Source organism: Labeo rohita, chromosome 8 (assembly GCF_022985175.1).
Source record: "Labeo rohita strain BAU-BD-2019 chromosome 8, IGBB_LRoh.1.0, whole genome shotgun sequence".
Taxonomy (NCBI): Eukaryota; Metazoa; Chordata; class Actinopteri; order Cypriniformes; family Cyprinidae; genus Labeo; species Labeo rohita.
Window position 1 is genome coordinate 19,562,135 of NC_066876.1, and position 21,997 is coordinate 19,584,131.

Genomic DNA, 21,997 nt, shown 5'->3' on the forward strand with positions numbered 1-21,997 from the left:
GAAATATGTAACTTTCACTTGTACTTGTAAATTAATTTACCTTTTCCTCACCTCTCCTCCATCTAGATGGAAACCTGTATGCTGGAGTGCCGGTGGACTTCATGAGCACCGATCCAGGCATCTTCAGGACCATGGGGAGCCGCCCAGCTGTGAGATCGGAGCAGTATGACTCTAGGTGGCTGAATGGTAAATAGCCTGGCTGTTCATATTTGGATTGGAAGATGTAATTTGAATTAGTTTGACAATAAATATTTGCTCAGTTGTTTTAGTTTCCGTTAAACATTTGGATGGACGTTACATGCTCACTCTGTTTATTTCCTAGAACCTGTATTTGTTCACATGAAACAGATTCCTGACAGCGCAGAGAAGAATGACGACAAACTCTATTTCTTCTTCCGTGAAAAGAGTCTGGACTCCGGGGCAGGAGCGAGTCCAAGTGTGCTGGCCAGAGTGGGCCGCGTGTGCCTGGTGAGCAATATCCTGCGTCTGGTAACCAGAAACTGCAGGTGCACAGGAAGCAGTTCACAGTTCAGTCAGGCAATAAACAGTTGTTTTTGTTGGATCACAGAATGATGAGGGCGGACAGAAGTCACTTGTGAACAAATGGACGACTTTTCTGAAGGCCAGGCTGGTGTGCTCTGTGATGGGAGATGATGGGGTGGAAACCTTCTTTGATGAACTGAGTGAGTGTTGTTAATTTCATAGTATTTCAGATATAGCAAATACTGCTGTGTTTGCAGTGATGCATACTTAGTATCTCACTATTGACATATTTTAAAATTCTTTTCTCGTCCGCTCCAGGAGACGTGTTTATCCAACCCACCCAGGATGAAAAAAACCCTGTGGTGTATGGCGTCTTTTCAACCTCTGGGTACGTATTTTCTTCAGATCTACACATAAAATCAAACTCTAATATTTTCAGTTTCTTCTTTTCTTCTTTTAATTTCACTTTAAAAATGATTGATTGTTTCTGGATACTCATCTGTCTTATTTTTTGTCTCTTAGCTCTGTGTTTAAAGGCTCAGCCGTGTGTGTCTACTCAATGGCTGACATCCGAAATGTCTTTAACGGCCCTTTCGCCCATAAACACGGACACAACTACCAATGGACTACGTACACAGGGAAGATTCCCTATCCTCGTCCGGGAACAGTGAGTTTCAGTCAATTTCTCTCTTATAAGCTTTATGACATTTTTGAAATTTCACCCACAGTATTTGTTATTGCATAAGCTTGTGTGTTTCTTATGATCTTTCAGTCTCTATGATATATTTTATTGCTATAAAGGGTGTTTTCTTTAAAAGACAAGCACACCCACATTTTTCTCACTGACTTTCCTTGTGTTTCCCACATCAGTGTCCAGGAGGCACATTCACACCTGGGCTTAAGTCCACAAAAGAGTTCTCAGACGAAGCGGTTAACTTCATTCGTGCCCATCCTCTCATGTACCACCCCGTGTATCCCATTCACAAGCGCCCCCTGGTGGTGCGCTCAGGTGTAGACTATCGCTTTACTACTATCTCAGTGGATCAGGTGGATGCTGTGGATGGCCGATATGAGGTTCTCTTCTTGGGAACAGGTGAGACTGGCATGTTTTGAATGTTGGCATTAGTTAAATTTCTTAGTGAATCTGTTAAACTTGGGGTGGTGTAGCCTAACTGAAAAAGTCAACATGTGAATTAAAGGGGTCATTGGATGCAAAGTTCACTTTTACACGTTGTTTGAACATTAATGTGTGTTGGCAGTGTATGTACAAATCTACACTATCATGATAAAAATCCATGCAGTGGTTTTTTATTAATCTGTAAAAATAAAATCCCCTTTTTCAAATCGAGCCATTCTCAGATGCCTGTCGTTGTGGCGTCACACCAACAGAGGCCGCTCCCACGATAGTTGATTGACATGAGCGTCTTACCTCAAATCAGCTGTAACAGTCTGACCTCCATTTTTTTGATGCCAGAGCAGGGATGTAAGTTAGACAAGAATATCTCCGATTGAGCACCTGAGGTGTTGTGTTGCTGGATGTAATAATGAACATAGTGGTCGTCATTTACTCTCGACATCTGAGCCGTTAAAGTTGCAGTAGATTACGTTTGTTTGTGAAGGGAATGCGCCTCTCAATCTACATATATCCGTCTATGTTCACACAAATCATTCATGGTCCAGGTTCACTTACAGCAGAAGTGAGTATAAGGGTTTTTTTTACGAATCTTAGCGATCGCCCTTTCCTAATAACATGCTAGTTAGGAAGTTTAGCGGCTAAACGTGGCTAAAGTAAACAGGCTCGTCACTCCACACTACACTAACATTGAGAATTTTTAACCAAAGTATATTAGAGACTTTTCATTAAGACCCTAAAGAATCATATCAACTTGTGGAAAATGGGCATCCGATGATCCCTTTAAAGAGATAGTTCACCCAAAAATACCATCATGTCGTTCCAAACCTGTCAGTCCTTCGTTCATCTTCAGAACACAAATTAAGGTATTTTTGATGAAATCTAAGAGCTTTCTGAACTTGCATAGACAGCAACACAACTGACACGTTCAAGGTCAAGAAATGTAGTAAGGACGTTGATAAAACCATGCATCGTGATGCTCTCGTAAACGCGTGGAGGAGACTGACACGGAAGAGAAGAAATTGTTGAATAAAGTTTATACGATTTCTTTTCTCCCGGGACAGTCCTCCGCCATTATGGGGAGTACCTCAACGCATGCACGTGCTTTGTTCTGCTCATAAAAATGGCACGACGCATGTGAAATTATTGAATAAAGTTGTTATTTTTGTTTTCTTTGCACACAAAAAGTATTCTCGTAGCTTCATAAAATGATGGTTGAACAACTGATGTCACATGGACTATTTTAACAATGTCCTTACAACATTTCTGGACCTTGAATGTGGAAGGATTGCTGTCTATGCAGGGTCAGAAAGCGCTCAGATTTTTAAATGAACGGTCTTAAGTGCACACTTTCATAAAGCAGGAGTCTTGGATTTATGTTAAATCAATAGTAACATATACATACATATATATGTATATATTTTTTGTTATTATATTTATTTTGTAGTTACTTGCTGTAGGTTTAGGTTAATACTCAATTCACTGAGGGTCAGATGTCTTAAATTGATAAGTGTCAAAGGAGGAGCAGAGAGAATTTTGTTTAGCTTTGGTTCTGCTTTCTCTCCTCAAGCTGTAGAAAACAGCAGTGGTTTTTTTAGTAAATGTGTTATTCCCCTACTGCTTGTTTGGGAAGTGGCAGGGGGTGGGATGGGTAAATGTCAATGTTGAAGAGTTTGGAGTTCCTATAGAGTTGAGTGTTGGTATATGTATATGGGTTTTTTTTTCTTTTTCTTTTACTTTTCCTTTCTGTTTTTCTCTTCCTCTGTCATGTGGAAGCGGAGATGCCCACTCATTTACTCTGTCCTCTATCAAAATAGACTATTATCAGAAGTATGACAAGGTCTTTTAAGACTCTTGAGGAGGTTAATGTGCAGTTTGTCACCTGGAATTGTAAAGGTCTGAACGGGGCTGGGAAAAGAGGTAATATACTGGCTCATCTTAGGAAGTTGGGTGCAGATGTGGCCTTTCTACAAGAGACACATCTTAAGAATCAAGCACACAAACAACTATATAAAAAATTGGGTTGGCCATGTGTTTCATTCAAAATTTAATTGCAAACCACGTGGAACGGCTATCAAAATAAAAAAAGGTATTCCTTTTACTACATCTGATATAATTTCTGACCCAAATGGTAGATATATTATTGCAACAGGGAAACTTTGCAATACCGCTGTAACATTGGCAAACATCTGTGCTCCCAACTATGACGATGAGAAATTTGTATATTCAGTATTAGCAATCTTACCAAACCTACACAGCCACAACCTAATTTTAGCAGGGGATTTTAATTTGGTGATGGACCCAGATCATCATGCAAACAGCAGCCTGTATCAAAGTCTGCCAAACTGATCCAGAATTTTTTAAAATCAGAAAATATAATAGATATTTGGAGATATTTAAACCCACCTCAGAATAAAATGTTCTTTCTTTTTGCAACCACATAATTCTTATTCTAGGATTGATTATTTTTTCTTGGACTATTTTCAGCAATAAAACACATTGATTATGAAGCCATTGTTTTATCGGATCATGCCCCATTAAAATTACAACTGATCTTCCCTAATAGATATGCTTCCAGAACCTAGTTTACTAACTAATGAAACACATGTTAAAAGTATAAAATCCCAAATAGATTTTTATATGCAAATTAACAAAACTCCAGAAGTCTCTAAAGGCATATTATGGGAAGCTGTGAAAGCCTTTTTTTTACGTGGCCAAATTATCTCTCTTCATGCACATCAGGCTAAGACTCAGAAAGAGGAAAGACAAAAATTAACAGAACAAATTTCAGGAATAGATCACCAATACGCAGTATCTCCTACAAATGAACTTCTAACGAAAAGGATAACATTGCAAATGGAATTTAATCTTTTATCATTAGCTAAGACTGTTAAATTAATACATTTCTCTAGATATAAATACTATGAGTATGGGGATAAAATATGAAAATATCTGGCACATCAGAGTATCAGAGATATCTAAATTAATATCGGAAATTCGCACTAGCTCTGGTTGTATAACAACAGATCAATTAGAAATTAATAAAGAATTTGAGCAATTTTATATGAAACTATATTCAACTGAATCAACAAATGAAACCAGACTCTTCAACAACTTTTTTGGTAATTTGATATCCCTTCCATTAATGAAAGTGATAAAACGCTATTAGAAGAATCTATTACTCTAGAAGAGGTTAATTTTGCAATACGTAGTCTACAAAGTTTTACAAGACTTTCCTCACAGATGTTGCCCGTCTTCTTCTAGAGGTTTTTAATGAATCGTTAGAGAGGGGTCTTCTTCCAGCCACATTCTACCGGGCATCAATTTCTTTAATACATAAGAAAGGAAAAGACCCACTTGATCCAGCACCATATAGGCCAGTGAGTCTAGTAAACGTAGACAGCAAAATATTAGCTAAAATTATGGCCATTAGGATAGAAAAAGTGCTTCCAGCAATAATTAATGGGGATCCAGACGGGTTTCTTTAAAAACAGACAAATGGCTCACAACATCCGAAGATTATTAGATATAATATATTCCTCTCAAGTAAGATTTCATTCTGAAATAGTTATTTCTAAAATATTAGATGCTGAGAAGGCCTTCGACAGGGTCGAGTGGGATTATCTCTTCTCGGCCCTGTCGAGGTTTGGTTTCGGTACTATATTTATTTCATGGATTAGGCTCCTTTATGCATCCACAATGTCATCAGTACAGACCAATAAACTCAGGTCTGATTACTTTAGGTTGACTCGTTCTACTAGACAAGGTTGCCTGTTATCTCGCCATGCTTTTTGCATTAGCAATTGAACCTTTGGCAATCTCTCTGCGAAACTTGACTGGCTATAGTGGGGTTGTTCGAGGCGGAGGGGAACATAAAGTATCATTATATGCGGATGATTTATTATTATATATCCAACCCATCTAAGTCTGTTCCTGTGATAGTTTCTGTATAGTTTCTTGTAAAAAATTGACACTTATGGCTGGTTTTGTGGTCCAGGGTCACATATGAAACACTCTTTCAGTTGACAAGCACATCAACTCTAGAACACTTAAAGTCTTCCTGGGAGGAAGATTTGGGTGTGGAAATTACAGAGGAGCAATGGGAAACAGCCCTCAAACAGATTCACAGGTCATCGGTATGTGCAAGGCATGGCCTCATACAATTTAAAGTAATACATCGTTTACACTGGTCTGAGCAAAAACTCAATAAGATATTTCTGGAGATAGATCCTTCATGTGATCGTTGTGGGCTTGTACCAGCATCATTGACTCATATGTTTTGGAGCTGACCAAAATTATCAACCTACTGGAAATGTATTTTTCTGACATTTTCGAGAATATTTCAAAGACCTACTGAACTAGATCCACTGATGGCGGTTCTAGGTATTGCCGAATCTGAGATAGCTAAAAACAAAACATGGTTTCATTTATACTGTATGCCTACTAGCACAAAGGTTAGTGCTATTAAACTAGAAACAAAAAGCTGCCCCTTCATATATAAATCTAATGAGCGATGTAATGAAACATTTGGAGCTCGAGAAAATCAGATCGACCCTAAAAAAGAAAGAAGAAAAATTCTATAAAATTTGGCAACCGTTTATAGATTATTTTAATGATATAAATGCTACTGGAAATAGTTAAATTGATCCCTTAAAACAAATAAACATTTAGGTTTTCAACCAGTTGCAAGTTTTTGAGGAAAGACAGTGAAACTAATTGAAGGTAAAATGTTTTTTTTTTTAGTTTTTTGTGTGTATGTTATTGTTAACAGTGATGTCATTGTATGTTGGACAATGGTATGTGAGTGAATATGTGTTTGTGTATGTGTTGTAAGGTTTGAATATAAGGAAAAAATCTAATAAATAAAGTTAAAAAAAAAAAGAAAGCTCAGATTTTATCAAAAATCCGGAACAAAAATTGATAGTCTGTAATGTTGGTCACAGATTTTTTTTGTGTGTGTGTTGACAGTGTATCACATTTTTGTCACCCCACAGATCGTGGTACGGTCCAAAAAGTTATAGTCCTGCCCAAAGATCCCACCACAATGGAAGAGCTCACTTTAGAGGAAGTGGAAGTTTTCAGGGTAAATACATTTTTAAAACATTTTTCAGACTTCAGCATTTTTAATATATGTTTAATAAATATGTGTGTGTGCGTGTAAGTAATATTGTAGTATAGTAATACCAGTAAATTTTGACCTTGTGGGGACATTTTAAGGTCCAACAAGCTTATAATTCATATAGAATTGAACATCTGAAAATGCAGAACATTTCCTGTGAAAGATAGATTTATGTGTAGGGTTAGTGTAATGAGATAGAAAATACAGTTTGTACAGTATAAAAACCATTATGTCTATAGAATGTCCCTATAATGATAGGAATACCAGTGTGTGTTTATGTGTGTGATAAGATATGAAAATATAATATGCTTTTCTTATTTATAGACACCTGCTCCTGTCAAAACAATGTACATATCAGCCAAAAGGGTAAGAATCATATCTTTTAGAAATGTATTACAAAAATCATAGAACTATGATTGCATCCAGCAATATGACATTACAATCTTATTTCTTTTTTTGCAGCAACAACTGTACGCATCTTCAGAGGCAGGTCTTACCCAGATGTCCTTGCACCGTTGTGGAGTGTATGGAAAGGCCTGTTCAGACTGCTGTCTGGCCAGAGACCCCTACTGCGCCTGGGATGGAGAAAACTGCTCTGCGTTTACACAAGCCACCAAAAGGTCAAAGAACTTGGAATCTTTAAAATTACACTTACTTACCTTGTCTCTTCACAGCTAAATCAAGATGAGAAGGTGCTAAAACTGTTTTAAAACGGGGCTTATGTGAGTCCCAATTCATAGGACAGTACAATTACGTGAAGTTTGATTGTATCTTGTATATCTTTTAGGAGGAGCAGAAGGCAGGATGTTAAACATGGTGACCCTTTGCGTCAGTGCCGGGGCTACAATGCCAAAGGTAATAAAAACAAACAGTCATCAACAAATGTCACCCTGGACCACAAAACCAGTCATAAAGGTCAGTTTTTTTGAAACTGAGGTTTATACATCATCTGAAAGCTGAATAAGGGTGATTAGTAGGTCAATATTTGAAAAATCTGGAATCTGAGGGTGCAAAAAAAATCGAAATATTGAGAAAATCGCCTTTAAAGTTGTCCAAATGAAGTTCAATGCCTATTTCTAACCATATTTATATGAAAATATCTTCATGGAACATGATCTTTACTTAATATCCCAATGATTTTTTGGCATAAAAGATAAATTGATCATTTTGATCCATACAGTGAATTTTTGGCTAATGCTACAAAAATACCCGTGCTACTTAAGACTGGTTTTGTGGTCCAGGGTCACAAATATTCTGCAGGTCTGTAACGAGGTCAGTTTGATGTGTTTGTATAATAGGACACAGCTTATGACTGTAATATCTTTCTGTGTTTACTAGTGGAGAGGAGACTGCAGGAGAAAGTTCAGTTCGGCGTGGAGGGTAGCAGCACATTTCTGGAGTGTGTGCCACGCTCTCCTCAGGCCACTATCAAATGGCTCTACCAGAAGGAGGGAAGACGAAAAGTGGTATGATTGCATTCTTTAACTAAACCCAACAACCAACTGACCAATCAACCAATTATTTATTACATAAGATTTTATTTTGTTGGTTAATGCACACTACTGTTCAGATATTTTGGAGTGAGTACGATTATGCAACATAGCATGAGTGCTTTTTCAAAAACATTAACAAATCTCTTTGTTGACAGCTGAATCGAGAGGGGGAGGTTCTTAAGACTCCTCAGGGGGTCCTTCTGAAAACGCTCACCAAAGCAGATGCAGGCCTCTACCATTGCCTGGCCACAGAAAATAACTTCAAGCACACGCTGGCTCGTGTTTCCTTGCGTATCTTGGACCGGGACATCGCCGTAGCCCTCACCACCCCTGATGAGGAGGAAGAGGCATCGAGGAGGCATCACAAAAACCATCAACAGCACCCTGTACCTCCTACCCCAGCACTCCTGCTGGAGCCTGAAATGCGTCTGATTCAGCAGTACTGCCAGTCCTACTGGGAGCAGCTGACGGCCGGGGGAAACTCACAGGCTGACCTCCCCAAACGTGCATATCGTAGACACACAGAAGCACTGAAGGCTAGTGGGGAGTGAGGAGGACAGGAAAAGAGTTACCTGTCTGTCATCTTGTTCCGAGCGGTTCGTGGACTTGCATAGGTTAGTTCATGCGAAGTGACACCAAAAAGTATTTGGACAATTTTGGACCATTTGGACAATTTTGGACCATTTTTGGACAGTGTTCAAAATGACAGCCAAAATGAAAATGTATTCATTTAACTGTACCTGCATAGGATAATTATTAAACAGTGGCCCCAAAAAGTATTTAGACACTATTCCAAACCAATAGTATTTTGGATGCTTAAAAATACATTACAGTTTTCAAAATGAACCTAATTAATTAAATTAATATATTTATGAACAGTGGCTCCAAATAGTTTTTAGAGAAATTACTTATGAATTATTTATGAATACATTTTCATTCAAAATAATTTTTAAAAACGTTTCTTAAACATTGTCCCCAAAATATGTTTTGTATGGAAGCGCATTTCTACCACTGAATAAAAAATAAAAAGAAGGTAACTGCGACTTTTTATCTCACAATTCTTAATTTTTTTCTTACAATTGCCTGATACAAACTCACAATTCACAATTGTGACTTTTTTTTCTCAGAAATGCAAGTTTATATCTCACAGTTGTGACTTTGTGATATAAACTCACAATTCTGACTTTATAACACACAATTGCAAATTATTAAGTCAGAACTGTGAAATATAAACTTGCAATTCTGAGAACATATTAGTTTTTACTGATCAGAATCGTTTTTACCTTCAGAATTGGACTTTGTAACTCACAATTGTGATTTTATATTTTTTTTAAAAAAGTCAGAATTCATTGAAAAAAGTCAGCATTGTAATATACAAACTCGCAGTTCTGAAAAAAATTGCAATTTTATCACATTTATGAGTTGATATCATGCAATTCTAAGAAAAAGTCATTGAAAAACATGCAAGTTTTTGTCTTGCAATTCTGACTTCATAAATTGCAACTGCTCAATTCTGAGAGAAAAAAGTCAGAATTGTGAGATAAAAAGTGGCAATTACCTTTTTTATTCTTTATTCAGTGGCAGAAACGGGCTTCCATTAAATTCCATTCCATTATTAAATTCAAGAACATTCACACCAAAAATAAAATGTCCAAGTCCTTTTTGGGGTTATTGTATGTAATCATACATTCATTGTTCATTTGTTCACTGATCCAAAATTTATGTACGTGACCATTCGTCTGCTGTACTGGGATTGTAGTCGGTGTTGATTTAGGACTTACCGTTTCCACTCGCCACAGTAATTTTCCTGCATTTCAGTATTATAAACCGGTGTAAACTTTTACGAACCTCACAAATGAAGCTGTAAATGACCGTCAGGATTCAGTTATTACATACTGGCATTAATTATACTTAAATACATCAACCAATGAACCATGAAGCACCTTTAAAGAGGATATTACCTCACAAGCTTTGAAAACGTTCCACTATCCTGTCGTCAGAAAAACCCTTTGTTAAATCACCAGTCATTGGGCCAGTGCAATTTCTGACGTTCCACCTGGATTATGAAATTGTAAAAGTAATTTATGTATGTGTGTTTAATAGTAATATATGTATGGATTCTCATAATTGGGTTAATAATGGCACCAAACTTTTGCAAGAACTCACTTGCCTATATGTCTGCGACTGTGGCTGTTTCTCACCATTTGTAATATATATTTATTTGAAGTTGTATATTTTTTTATGGGATGATCTTTGTTGTTAGAGGGATACTGAATAAGGGTGGAGGGCATTTTTGCATGATTGAGAAATTGGATATGTTGTAATATTTATTGAAATGCATTCAAAATGACTGACACTGTTAGGAAATAGCACTTTTACGCTGTGCATTTCGTTTCATGCTTTGTGTCTGGTTGAGCAATCACCGTTCAAGCAAACGCAAACGTCATAGAGAGTTCACTCAGATAATATCTAACACTGGAAATATTTCACAATGTTTGTGTCCTTTTTTGTAGAATGGTAGAATAGTCTGGTTGTAATTTACAAAGTTCTGTCTTGCTCTTAGATGTTGTCTTGTATGAAAAAAATAAACGAGCAATAATTTGTGAGCCATGGAGTCACTTTTCAATTCACATTTGAGTATATTTACATATTCAGTGCTGATTCACATTATATGCTGTTATAAAAATCTGCATCAACTAATAAACACTCAGAGACTGAGAACCCTTGAGATTAGAAAGAGAACACATGCACAGTATATGTGACCCTGGACCACAAAACCAGTCTTAAGTAGCACGGGTATATTTGTAGCAAAATTACAGATTTTTCTTTTATGACAAAAATCATTAGGATATTATGTAAAGATCATCTTCCATGAAGATATTTGGTAAATTTCCTACCATAAATATATCAAAACTTAATTTTTGATTAGTAATGTGCATTGCTAACAACTTCATTTGGACGGAGAGCTTATTTATTCAGCTTTCAGATGTTCATGTTCATATGACCCTTGTGACTGGTTTTGTGGTCCAGGGTCACATATATTGGTTAAATATCACTTTTTTTTTTTAATTTACCTTTGCCGTCATCCAGTGCTCCCTTATGGTAAATGTAAAATACTATCATTTGAATATCTATTTTTCATACTGTATAATAAAATGTTGTGGCACCTAAAATCACCTGAAGCATTTCAAACAAATGATTTCAGTGTTGTTGATGTATTTTGTCTGGGAATAATAGCATGAAATTTTAATATCAGCCATTCATCAGCATTCATCATTTCCTCAAATGGCCAGACTATCAGTGCATCCCTAGAGAAAACACATTGGATCAGTGTTGTTAACTTCCAAAACATGCCCAGGTACATGTATCGAAAGTTTTCAATTACACCAGGATTAATCCCACTCTTCATCGTCGTCCTCGTCATCATCAAATTCATCGTCATCTTCTACAAGATATGGTGTAAGGTAAAAGGTTAATAGGTACAGTCCAGCAAATCAATTTACTGCCTGAGCGTTAAAGGTGAAGTCTACTTCCAAAACAAAGATTCACATATAATGTACTCACCCCCTTGTCATCCAAGATGTTTATGTCTTTCTTTCTTCAGTCGTAAAGAAATTATGTTTTTTGAGGAAAACATTTCAGCATTTTTCTCCATGTAATAGTCTGATATGGTGCCCCGATTTTGAACTTCCAAAATGCAGTTTAAATGCGGCTTCAAACGATCCCAAATGCGGTTGTAAACGATCCCAGAGAAAGAAGGGTCTTATCTAGCGAAAGATCAGTTATTTTCATTACAAAAATACAATTTAAATACTTTTTAATCTCAAACGCTCGTCCTGTCTTGCACTCCCTGAACTCTGTGTATTCTGCCTCAAGACAGTTAGGGTATGTCGAAAAACTCATATTTTCTCCCTCAACTTCAAAAATCATTTCAAAATCATCCTATATAGGATGATTTTGAAGTTGAGGGAGAACATGAGATGGGAGTTTTTCGACATACCCTAACTGTCATGAACCAGAAAAAAACAGTCCAGAGTAAGACAAGACGAGCGTTTGACATTAAAAAGTATATAAATTGTATAATTTTTATGAAAATAACCAATCGTTACACTAGATAAGATCCTTCTTTCTCGGCTGGGATCGATTTACAACCGCATTTGGGATCGTTTGAAGCCGCATTTAAACTGCATTCTGGAAGTTCAAAATCAAGGCACCATATCAGTCCATTACATGGAGAAAAATGCAGAAATGTTTTCCTCAAAAAACATAATTTCTTTACAACTGAAGAAAGAAAGACATGAACATCTTGGATGACAAGGGGGTGAGTACATTATATGTGAATCTTTGTTTTGGAAGTGGACTTCTCCTTTAATTAGTAATATATTTTGTGTAAATATTAATATAAAGGTACTAATATCTTTTCTTAATTACTATATTAAATGACAAATGATTTGAGTGATTGAGTGGTTACCGGATGAATGGATGACTTTACTCCTCTTCTGCATCACCATCATGAGAGCTCCAACTATTCCCTCTCCTGTATCCAGGGCCGGCGAAGGTGGATCTGGGTTGGCGGCCACCTGGGCAAGAGACATTACTTTGTATAGCTTGTATAGAGTGTTATGCTTTTATCAATAATGAGAAACTAACATTATGGGAACATTCGTACTTGGGTCTTGTAAGGGGGTGACCTGCTTTGAACACTTAAAAGACCTTTTAATAGTTAATTAATAGTTCAGCCATGAAACTCTACTCGCGTTGTAATTGACACGAAAACCTGCTCTCCTTAGCTACTGTTGCTATGTCCGATAAACAATGCCGTTCTCACACTACACATCATATTCTCACACAGTGAAAAATACATCGCGGAGCAAACAGGAAGCTAACAACACGCTGACAGAGAGACAGAGCAGGTTACTTCTGGTATGAAACAAGGTCTCAGCTTTAAATTGTTTTTGTAAGAAATTCAAACAATAACTAAGTTAGATGAGGAAAGAACAAACTTTAGGTTGGCTTGAGAAAGTCTAGCCTGAAAGTTTGAAGCAGTTGTAAAAGTATGAAAGCAGCTAGCATGATTAAAGGAGAGGTCCACTTCCAGAACAACAATTTACAGAAACGATCGGCCATTTTCATTAAGAAAATACAATTTGAATACTTCTTAATCTCAAACACTCGTCTTGTTTTGCTCTCCCTGAACTCTGTGTATTCTGACTCAAGACAGTTAGTGTATGTCGAAAAACTCATACCGTATTTTCTCCCTCATATTCAAAAATCATTTCAAAATCATCCTACATCACTGCAGAAGTACCGACCCAGTCTTTGCAAAGTGAACATGCAAAGAAGATCAAACACCCTTAACAAAAAAAGTAAAACAGCGATATAGGACTGTTTCGAAGTTGAGGGAGAACATGAGATGGGAGTTTTTGACATACCCTAACTGTCATGAACAGGAACAAAAACAGTCCAGGCAGAGTAAGACAAGATGAGCGTTTGACATTAAAAAGTATATAAATTGTACTTTTTTAAATAAAAACAACTGATTGTTTCGCTAGATAAGACCCTTCTTCCTCGGCCAGGATCATTTACAATGTTTTACGATCGTTTGAAGCTGCATTTAAACTGCATTTTGGAAGTTCAAACTCGGGGCACCATATCAGTCCATTATATGGAGAAAAATCCTGAAATGTTTTCCTCAAAAAAACATAATTTCTTTACGACTGAAGCAAGAAAGACATGAACATCCTGGATGACAAGGGGGTGAGTACATTATTTGTAAATTGTTGTTCTGGAAGTAGATTTCTCCTTTAACACATTGTTTACATGATTTAACATGTTGTTAACATGTTTTAACATGATTAGCTTGTTGTTTGTATTTTTTTAGGCTGATTACAATGTTGTTAGCATGATTAGCATGTTGTTAGCATGTTACTAGCATGTTGTTAGCATAATTTCCAAGTTACTAGAATGTTGTTAGCATGATTAGCAAGTTACTAGCATGTTTCTAGCCTGATTAGCATGTTAATAGCATGTTTCTCGCATGATTCGCATGCTACTAACATGTTTCTAACATGACTAACATGTTACTAGCTTGTTGCTAACATGTTTCTAGCATGATTATCATATTACTAGCATGTTGTTAACATGATGGGCAAGTTGGTAGCGTGATTAGTATGTTACTAGCATGTTGCTAACATGATAAGCAGTTTACTAGCATGTTGCTAACATGATTAGCATGTTACTAGCATGTTGCTAGCATGTTTCTAACGATGTTAGCATGCTGCTAGCATGATTAGCAAGCTACTAGCATGTTGTTAACATGATTAGCATGTTACTAGCATGTTGTTAGTCTGTTTCTAACATGATTCTGCTAGCATGATTAGCAAATTATTAGCAAGTTGTTAACAATTGCTAATTTCTCAAACCAACTTAAATACCATTTTGTAGCTCTTTAATGTGTTCTGACAGATCACTGTATTGTCTTATTAGATGAATCGACAATTGAACCGATCGTCTTTTCTTATTTACTTAAAGCAAAAAAAAAAAAAAAATAAATGAACATCAGAACACATTTTATTTAAACTGCAGACAGATGTCAATACACACAGTTTTTCAAGTTAAGTCCACCGAAGTTAATCTACTCTCCTGGCTGATTTGTTTGTCAGACAAAGTGGCAGATCTGGCATTATGATTGGTCAAATCGTCTGTTGCATAAACCTGTTTACGAAGGGTCAAGTGGTTCATTCACTTCAATGTTCCCAGCCAATCGGATTTACGTACTCATTACTGTACACAAGAGGTCGCGTTAACCGAAAATTGTCCGTCACTGACAGAATTTTTTATCAGTGAGGAAAAAATCTGAAGGCAGTCCATCACTTTGACAGATTACACCTGATGATATGAACATTAAAATGATAGGTAATAATAGATTATGACGGAATTTTTACAACTCTGTCCGTCAAAATGCTGCTTTGTAGTATACACAGAGTATGTGTGATCGCAAATCTCGAAAGTGAAAGTAAAAAGCGAGCGCACATTCAAAGTTTATATACAGTATAATTACCCAATGATAGAATTGTCAGAAAGCATTGAAATATTTTTTCCTCTCATCTTATTTTTATTCGCTTTAGGGTTTCCTTTCAGATTCGGGCACATCCCTATTACTTATCATCTATGAAATGGTAGAGTAGATACTCACCTTTTTGAGTTTCATCCCTGTTTGTATCTGGGCAAGTAATGCTCCTCTTCCCCCTTCTCCACCACTGGATGCTGCAGGTGATGGACCACTTGGAGGTGAGGGGTTGCTTCCAAAGTTTACTGGAGGAGGAGCAGGAGCAGCGGGAGGTGGAGGAGGAGGTGGCGGAGGCGGAGCGCCTGCACTGGGTTTGGCTGAGACTGGAGGGGTTGGAGGGGCAAAGCCTGAGGAACTGCTTCGGGGAGGAACATTGGATTGAAAGTGATGAGGTGGAGGCAGAGAATCAAAGTCATCAGGTGGAGGAAGGGGAAATGATTCACAAGGTGGAGGAGGAAAGAAATCAGATGGGGGAGGAGGTAATGGCATATCAGATTCTGGTGGAGGTGGCAGATATTCACTATTGTTTCTCTGAGGTGGGGGTAAGGGTGCACTCCTCGCACCCGGTGGTAGTGGTGGTGGAGCTGCCTCAGCAGGTTGGGGCGGCAGAAAGCTACCTCGTCTTTCATTCACTTGTGGTCCAGGTCTCTTTCCTGGAACGGGGGTTAAAGACTCCCTGCGTTCTCCTGGAAGTGGAGGTGGAGGCAAACCTCCACTTCGACCTCCAGGTGGGGGTGGTAAGGATCCGCTGCGGGGTCCTGGAGGTTGAGGCAAGGGCCCAGTACGCCCTCCGGCAGGAACTGGTGGCAGGGGTCCTAATGATGTAGATCGGGCTGGCAGACCACCGCGGCCCTCTGTTGTTTGTGGTGATGGAAATGCTCCTCTAGGAGGTGTAGGTGGAAGGGAACCTCGATGAGAAAGTGGACCAGAGGATTGACCGGGGACTGGCGGTAGAGGCCCCATTCGACCTTGAGGTAGTGGCGGCGGTGCTGAGGAGAACCCAGATGGCACTTGGGGAAGAGAACCCCGATGTCCACTGGGAACAGGAGGGTGAGCAGACTCTAAACGAAAAATAAACAATACACTTAACATGACACAAATCTAACATTTTAACTTTTCATATCACCATGGCTTACCTTGGTTCACAGCCTTTTTAACAGCCTCGATTCCACCTGAACGCTCAATCACATCGTAGATGAGCTGAGAGGTTTCCGAATCATTCATATCTGCTTCACTGATCCCAGCGCAGGACAGAATTTTCATCAGCTCTGGGTCCACATTGTTGGAACCCATGCCAAGGTGACTGACATGCCTAAAGTCATGACACAAAGAAACAAAATCTAACTAAAACCTCTACAGCAGACCTCATTTATCTTGGTTGAAGTGAGTTAGCTTATTCACTTACGTGAATCCACTGGGCGCTCCAATATCCCCCTTCAACAGTTTAGAGCCTTTTTTCTTATTTTTCTTATCTTTTTCCTTCTTGTCTTTTTTTGATTTGGAAGTGGTTATTTGGGTCATGCTATTACTTGGTACCAGTGGAGGCATGGGTGAAGACATAAGAGTACCAGAGCCTGTGATTGAAGATCAACAATAATATTTATTTTTCATGCAGTTTTACATTACTAAACATGTAAAGTTAAATTTGTATAGCTTTAAAAACTTCAATGCTTGTAATTTACATGAGAGGCAGAGAAAGTATAGGCATATTTGATGGAATATTAGTTTTAATATTGGGCCACATGATCCGAGTTAAATACCCTTTCTTTTTTCTTTTTTACTTTATTACAATAACCATAAAAACAATAAGACAATTAAAAAAAAAAGAAATGAAACCAACAGCAGAAGCAGCAGAAATATATTGGACTGCCTTGTTTTCTAATACAAAGTAAATGTTAGTAAAAAAAAAAAACTTTTTGAAATGTCTATTAAAAATATAACATTTAAAATACAGCAAAGTACTTTTAGTTTTCCACTAGACAAGCACATTATTAGTGTAAGAAATTAACTTACCATTTGGTCGAGGAAGTGGTGGTAAAGCTCCAAGATCTAAGAATAAAAAAAGTAAAATATATTTGAATTGCACCTTCAAATATTCAGACAACCTACACTTGTTTATACACACACATATATATATATATATATATATATATATATATAAAGTGATTTTAAGAAAAAACATTGTTACCTCTAACTTCTTGTCCTTTTTTCTGCTGTTTCTCTTTATATTATTACAGGAAAACATAAAAACATTTTAAGTGAGATTAAGTGAGAGTCAGATTTATTGAATTGACAGAAATGGTTAAAACAAAATAATACGCAATTATTAAATACCAAAACGATTATTTCTCTGGCTGATTTTCTCCTCCACTACAGCAAAGAAACTTTCAGCCTCTGCTACATCTGCAAAGTTCAACCCCACTTGACAGTCCTGAGGAAAGATGCAAAATTTATTAATTTTTTTATTATAAAGACACCTGATTAAATTAAGCTAACTTAAGAAAGCATAATCAACTACATAATATTGGGTTAAATTAAAACTTTAACCTACGGGGGTGCTATGAAATTAATCGAAATCAACAGCACCCTGGCAATCTATGCAAAGCATTATGATTTGCCCTTTGGAGATTGGTTTCTATTTTAACGTGTTTTTGCAGCGTTGAGCGTTGTAGCCAATCACAGACATATCTGTTGATTTCTTGAACTCAACAGCCAATCAGAAGCGTTTAAGTTAGAATCCATTCACCGGTCAAATAAAACATAATCAAAAACAGTTTAAAAATATATTAATACGAAAAAAATCGTAGCCACCATGCGGTTAAGGCTAGATGGAATACAGCTCTTGCTACTGGGCATGTGCACATCAATCTAACATTTATTTTGTCACACTGTACAACAGTAAACTGTTTTTGAATTACAGTAAGGGCTAAGTTTAGGGTTGGTAGGTGTCGACGTTAAAAAAACACTAAAAAAATCCAATAGGTATAACAATTCATTTCATTGTTAGTTTGACCATTTCATGCTTTGACCAAGTGTTCAAGTGAATTATGGATATTCCTCCCAGCTTTTTCACTAGCCACGCTATGTATGAAGATAAAAAACTGATCCTATCCAAACATCTTCAACAGGAGGACATCAGAGATCAAACTGAGCATGTTCAACAGTGGATCAGTTCTACTTTCACCAACAAACAACAGTAAGTTCTTACTATTTAAACTTTATGTTGCTCATACGAATTGACCTAAAATGTGATTGTATTTTTTGTTTTCTACATTAGATAGTTCAATAACATAGAGTTTGTCTGACAAAGTGGAACTATTTTACAGTATATCTGACAGTGGGATGACAATACGTTGAGTGTCATACAGTAGTTACATGGCCAGTTATAGTTTTCATCAACAACAACTGGACGTGTTCATCATGCATGCAAATACAGCGGGTAACTTTAGCTTCTTTTGCCTGCTTCAGTGCAACACCAGACAGTATTGTTGCAGACAGTAATATGAGGAAGTACTAGTGATGCGCTAAATTAACCTTACAGGAAGGAGAAATAAAACTTCCCCAACACAAAAAAAACGTATTATTGCCATGTCATACTGTATAAAAATGTTCAAATGAATTGTAAGAAAGACAGTGATCATATGACTCACAAGGTTGCTATAAACCTCTGTAAATACTATCAATAAATACGTACATCTCCAGGGAAAGTGTGAAAAAAAAGGCCTGGTCCTTTTGTACATCAGTTGGTTGTAGATTTCCTGTTCCCACACCAGCTTCCCTGCCTGAAGGGAAGAAACAGGTTTGAGATTATCTCAGATTTCTCCTAATCAAACATGTCAAAAATTTTGCAGAAGTACCCATGGGTAGTTTAGATACTTTGGCGATATGTTAATTCATGCACATGAAAAAATGTGACTGTAATATTGTATTCAGGGCCTGTTGTTTTCACCATGTTTTGCAATGAGAGAAATAGTGTTAAGAACCTTGATGTCATAGAGACGAATGAAAAAGGAGCGCTGAGGACTGTCTTTGACGAAACAAACTACTCCGGACTGCTGTGGTGTCCAGCGGTTCGACTCGCTCGGTAAAGCCATAAGCAATTGCACAACCGCTGAGGACAGAGACTGTACACAAAGCAGAAAAACAGCCATCATTAGTGTCATACTTTCACAAAGGTCTGTTTTCTCACATGCATTATTGCATGCAAATTATGCTCATTAATGAACACAGCGTGGAAATCACACGCAGTGTCCAAAACACAAACCTAGGGTGACAGATTATACAGTAGCTGTTTACAAGCCTCTTATTCTGTGGCAGGAAATGTCTTTAAGCAACTTCCCCTGTTAAACCCCCCCTCAGTGATCACAGTTCAAGCTGCAGTGAGGGCTAATTTCACACCTTCTCTTCCTTTAATCACAAAAGCTTTCACTGTGCATTCAAGCAGCACCAAAAAATACCCACAAAATGGCAGTTACTACACTGTCAGGTCTACAACGGGGGTCTTGATCTGTTAGAGGAAGGCTACCCAAAAACAAATCAGTGTTATTTTGGTAAAAATGATTTTTAATGAATATGTACAACTTCTTTTTTTGGTGGTGTATGCAAATTAAGCAGTGCTATTTCATAATCAGTGTATATTTATATGTATGTGGTGTACAATCTCAATGGTCACTTTAGTTAAACGCTTCTGCTGAATAAATGCGAATGTTGATATAAAGGATCTGGTCCTGAATGTGTCATAGTGGAATGATCGGAGGAAGCAGAAATAAACAACGCACAGTACAGAAGTGAGAAACATTTTGGATTACTGGCTTACCAGAGGCTTTCTTTGATGTGCAATATGAGATATGTAATAGACAGAATATGTAATAGATGCAATAGATAGATAGATGGATAGATAGATAATAATAAATAAATAAACACATTTGTACCAGGGCATTGTCTATTAATTTTACAGGCATTTCCGTTAACCCTAAAACACAATGCAATGAATTGCAAAATTCAAAATATAGGTAAAACACCTGTAAATAAATGAATAAATACAGAAATACAGAAATATTTAAATTTTATAAGTACAGAATATTTAAAAACAAATACCATTTGTATTTGAAATGAAGAAAATTTAATTTGTATTGCGTCACGCAGATGACTTCTAAAAATAGCACTGTACTGATATTTCACACTTTCAAAAACACAACTTTAACATTATGCTAATTATTTACTAAATAATGCAGATTTTAATGTTACATTGGTTTACATTTAATATGCTGTTTAATATGAATATATTACTGCTGTTAAATCAAAAAATGTTCACGGTATAGGTCAGTTTTGTGTAGCATTTATGCATTCATTTTCCAATTAAAATTGTGAATATTTTTACAATTTAAAAGTCACACTATTAAGTTACAACACGTTTAAGTTACAAAATTTGGTATTTTGTTTCCAAAATATGGTAAAAGTGAAAAAGTTTCACTTCTTACATTAAACGTGACCCTGGACCACAATACCAGTCTTAAGTAGCACGGGTATATTTGTCGGAATAGCCATTATAAAACTAATATACATTGTATGGGTCAAAATTATTGATTTTTTTCTGTTCTTCTACGCCAAAATTCATTAGGGTAAGTAAATATCATATTCCATGTAGATATTTTGTAAATTTCCTACCGTAAATATATCAAAACTTAATTTTTGATTAGTAATATGCATTGTTAAGAACTTCATTTGGACAAATTTAAAGATGATTTTCTCAATATTTTGATTTTTTTGCACCATCCGATTCCAGATTTTCAAATAGTTGTATCTCTGACATTCTCAAATATTGTATTGTATATCCTAACATATATACCATCAGTGGAAAGGTTTTTTATTCAGCTTTCAGAGGTATAAATCTCTATTTAAAAAATTGACCTTATGACTGGTTTTGTAGTCCTGTGTCACAAATATATGAGGGGGGAAACACTGTCGTTTATTTAACAAAATGAGTTCAATAAACGACAGCTTCTTAAAAAGAGAAGTAAAACATCATGGTCAATAGTTCTTGTCCTCGTATGTTGACACATAACATTTTGATATCTTTGAATGGCAATTTAAATTGTATGATTTTCTTTCGTGAAACTTTTAATTCCTTCTAACAAGTCATACAAAACTACAACAGTGATAATGACAAATAAGCAGTCTATGTTTTCAAATGCTTTTAAATCACGCCGTCAAAATTGTCCCACGGTTTGCACAAAATAACACTTGTACTTTTCCCCATCTTCCGTCTGGAGTGTAAATTTCCCTCAGGCCTGCACTGAAGGCCCCTGGACTTACTTACCACACACCTCCTGCCCAGCAGATCCTCCAGCCTCTCATTCTCCTGTGGAGAGAGCAGAGAGCTCCCCACACTCTCCTGACCTTTCGCCTTCGATGCTCGCTTCATGGCCTCATATGCTCATGGAACAAACCGTTAAAAAATGAAACTCGAGAGAAGAAAGAGACCCTGGAAGAGAGCAAAAGATCTCCTCTGTACTACCGGTGACTAGACTGAACAGCGAGCATTGAGTTTCTCTTCCTAGTTCTTACTCTCAGCATCAGCAGACAAAAGGTTTTCACAGGAAATGGACAACCACACTTTTTTTCTCTTTTCTATTTTCATTCTCTCGCCTTGTTGTCAGTGTGACACACTGCTGTATGTTCATGTTGCTTTCAGAGCGGAA

General features: G+C 36.9%; 2 protein-coding genes across 2 annotated transcripts in view; one reads left to right on the forward strand and one right to left on the reverse strand.

The window, feature by feature from the left end:
- Positions 1 to 10,232, forward strand: part of sema3ga (sema domain, immunoglobulin domain (Ig), short basic domain, secreted, (semaphorin) 3Ga) — a 29,770-nt gene extending 19,538 nt beyond the window's left edge. The window contains exons 8-19 of the mRNA XM_051117018.1: positions 67 to 186; positions 323 to 468; positions 569 to 683; positions 802 to 871; positions 1,006 to 1,150; positions 1,354 to 1,576; positions 6,610 to 6,698; positions 7,059 to 7,100; positions 7,197 to 7,354; positions 7,522 to 7,589; positions 8,073 to 8,200; positions 8,383 to 10,232. Coding sequence (XP_050972975.1) covers positions 67 to 186; positions 323 to 468; positions 569 to 683; positions 802 to 871; positions 1,006 to 1,150; positions 1,354 to 1,576; positions 6,610 to 6,698; positions 7,059 to 7,100; positions 7,197 to 7,354; positions 7,522 to 7,589; positions 8,073 to 8,200; positions 8,383 to 8,778 — 1,700 coding nt within the window. The 3' untranslated portion in view covers positions 8,779 to 10,232. The remainder of the gene's footprint in view (positions 1 to 66; positions 187 to 322; positions 469 to 568; positions 684 to 801; positions 872 to 1,005; positions 1,151 to 1,353; positions 1,577 to 6,609; positions 6,699 to 7,058; positions 7,101 to 7,196; positions 7,355 to 7,521; positions 7,590 to 8,072; positions 8,201 to 8,382) is intronic.
- Positions 10,233 to 10,608: 376 nt separating this feature from the next.
- wasa (WASP actin nucleation promoting factor a) lies at positions 10,609 to 21,997 on the reverse strand. Its single transcript, XM_051117019.1, is given in 12 exon segments — positions 10,609 to 11,672; positions 12,699 to 12,807; positions 15,423 to 16,357; positions 16,433 to 16,608; positions 16,702 to 16,870; positions 17,310 to 17,345; positions 17,485 to 17,517; positions 17,631 to 17,727; positions 18,991 to 19,029; positions 19,031 to 19,078; positions 19,280 to 19,420; positions 21,616 to 21,997. Coding segments are annotated over 12 exon segments (1,941 nt in total). The 5' UTR covers positions 21,721 to 21,997; the 3' UTR covers positions 10,609 to 11,619.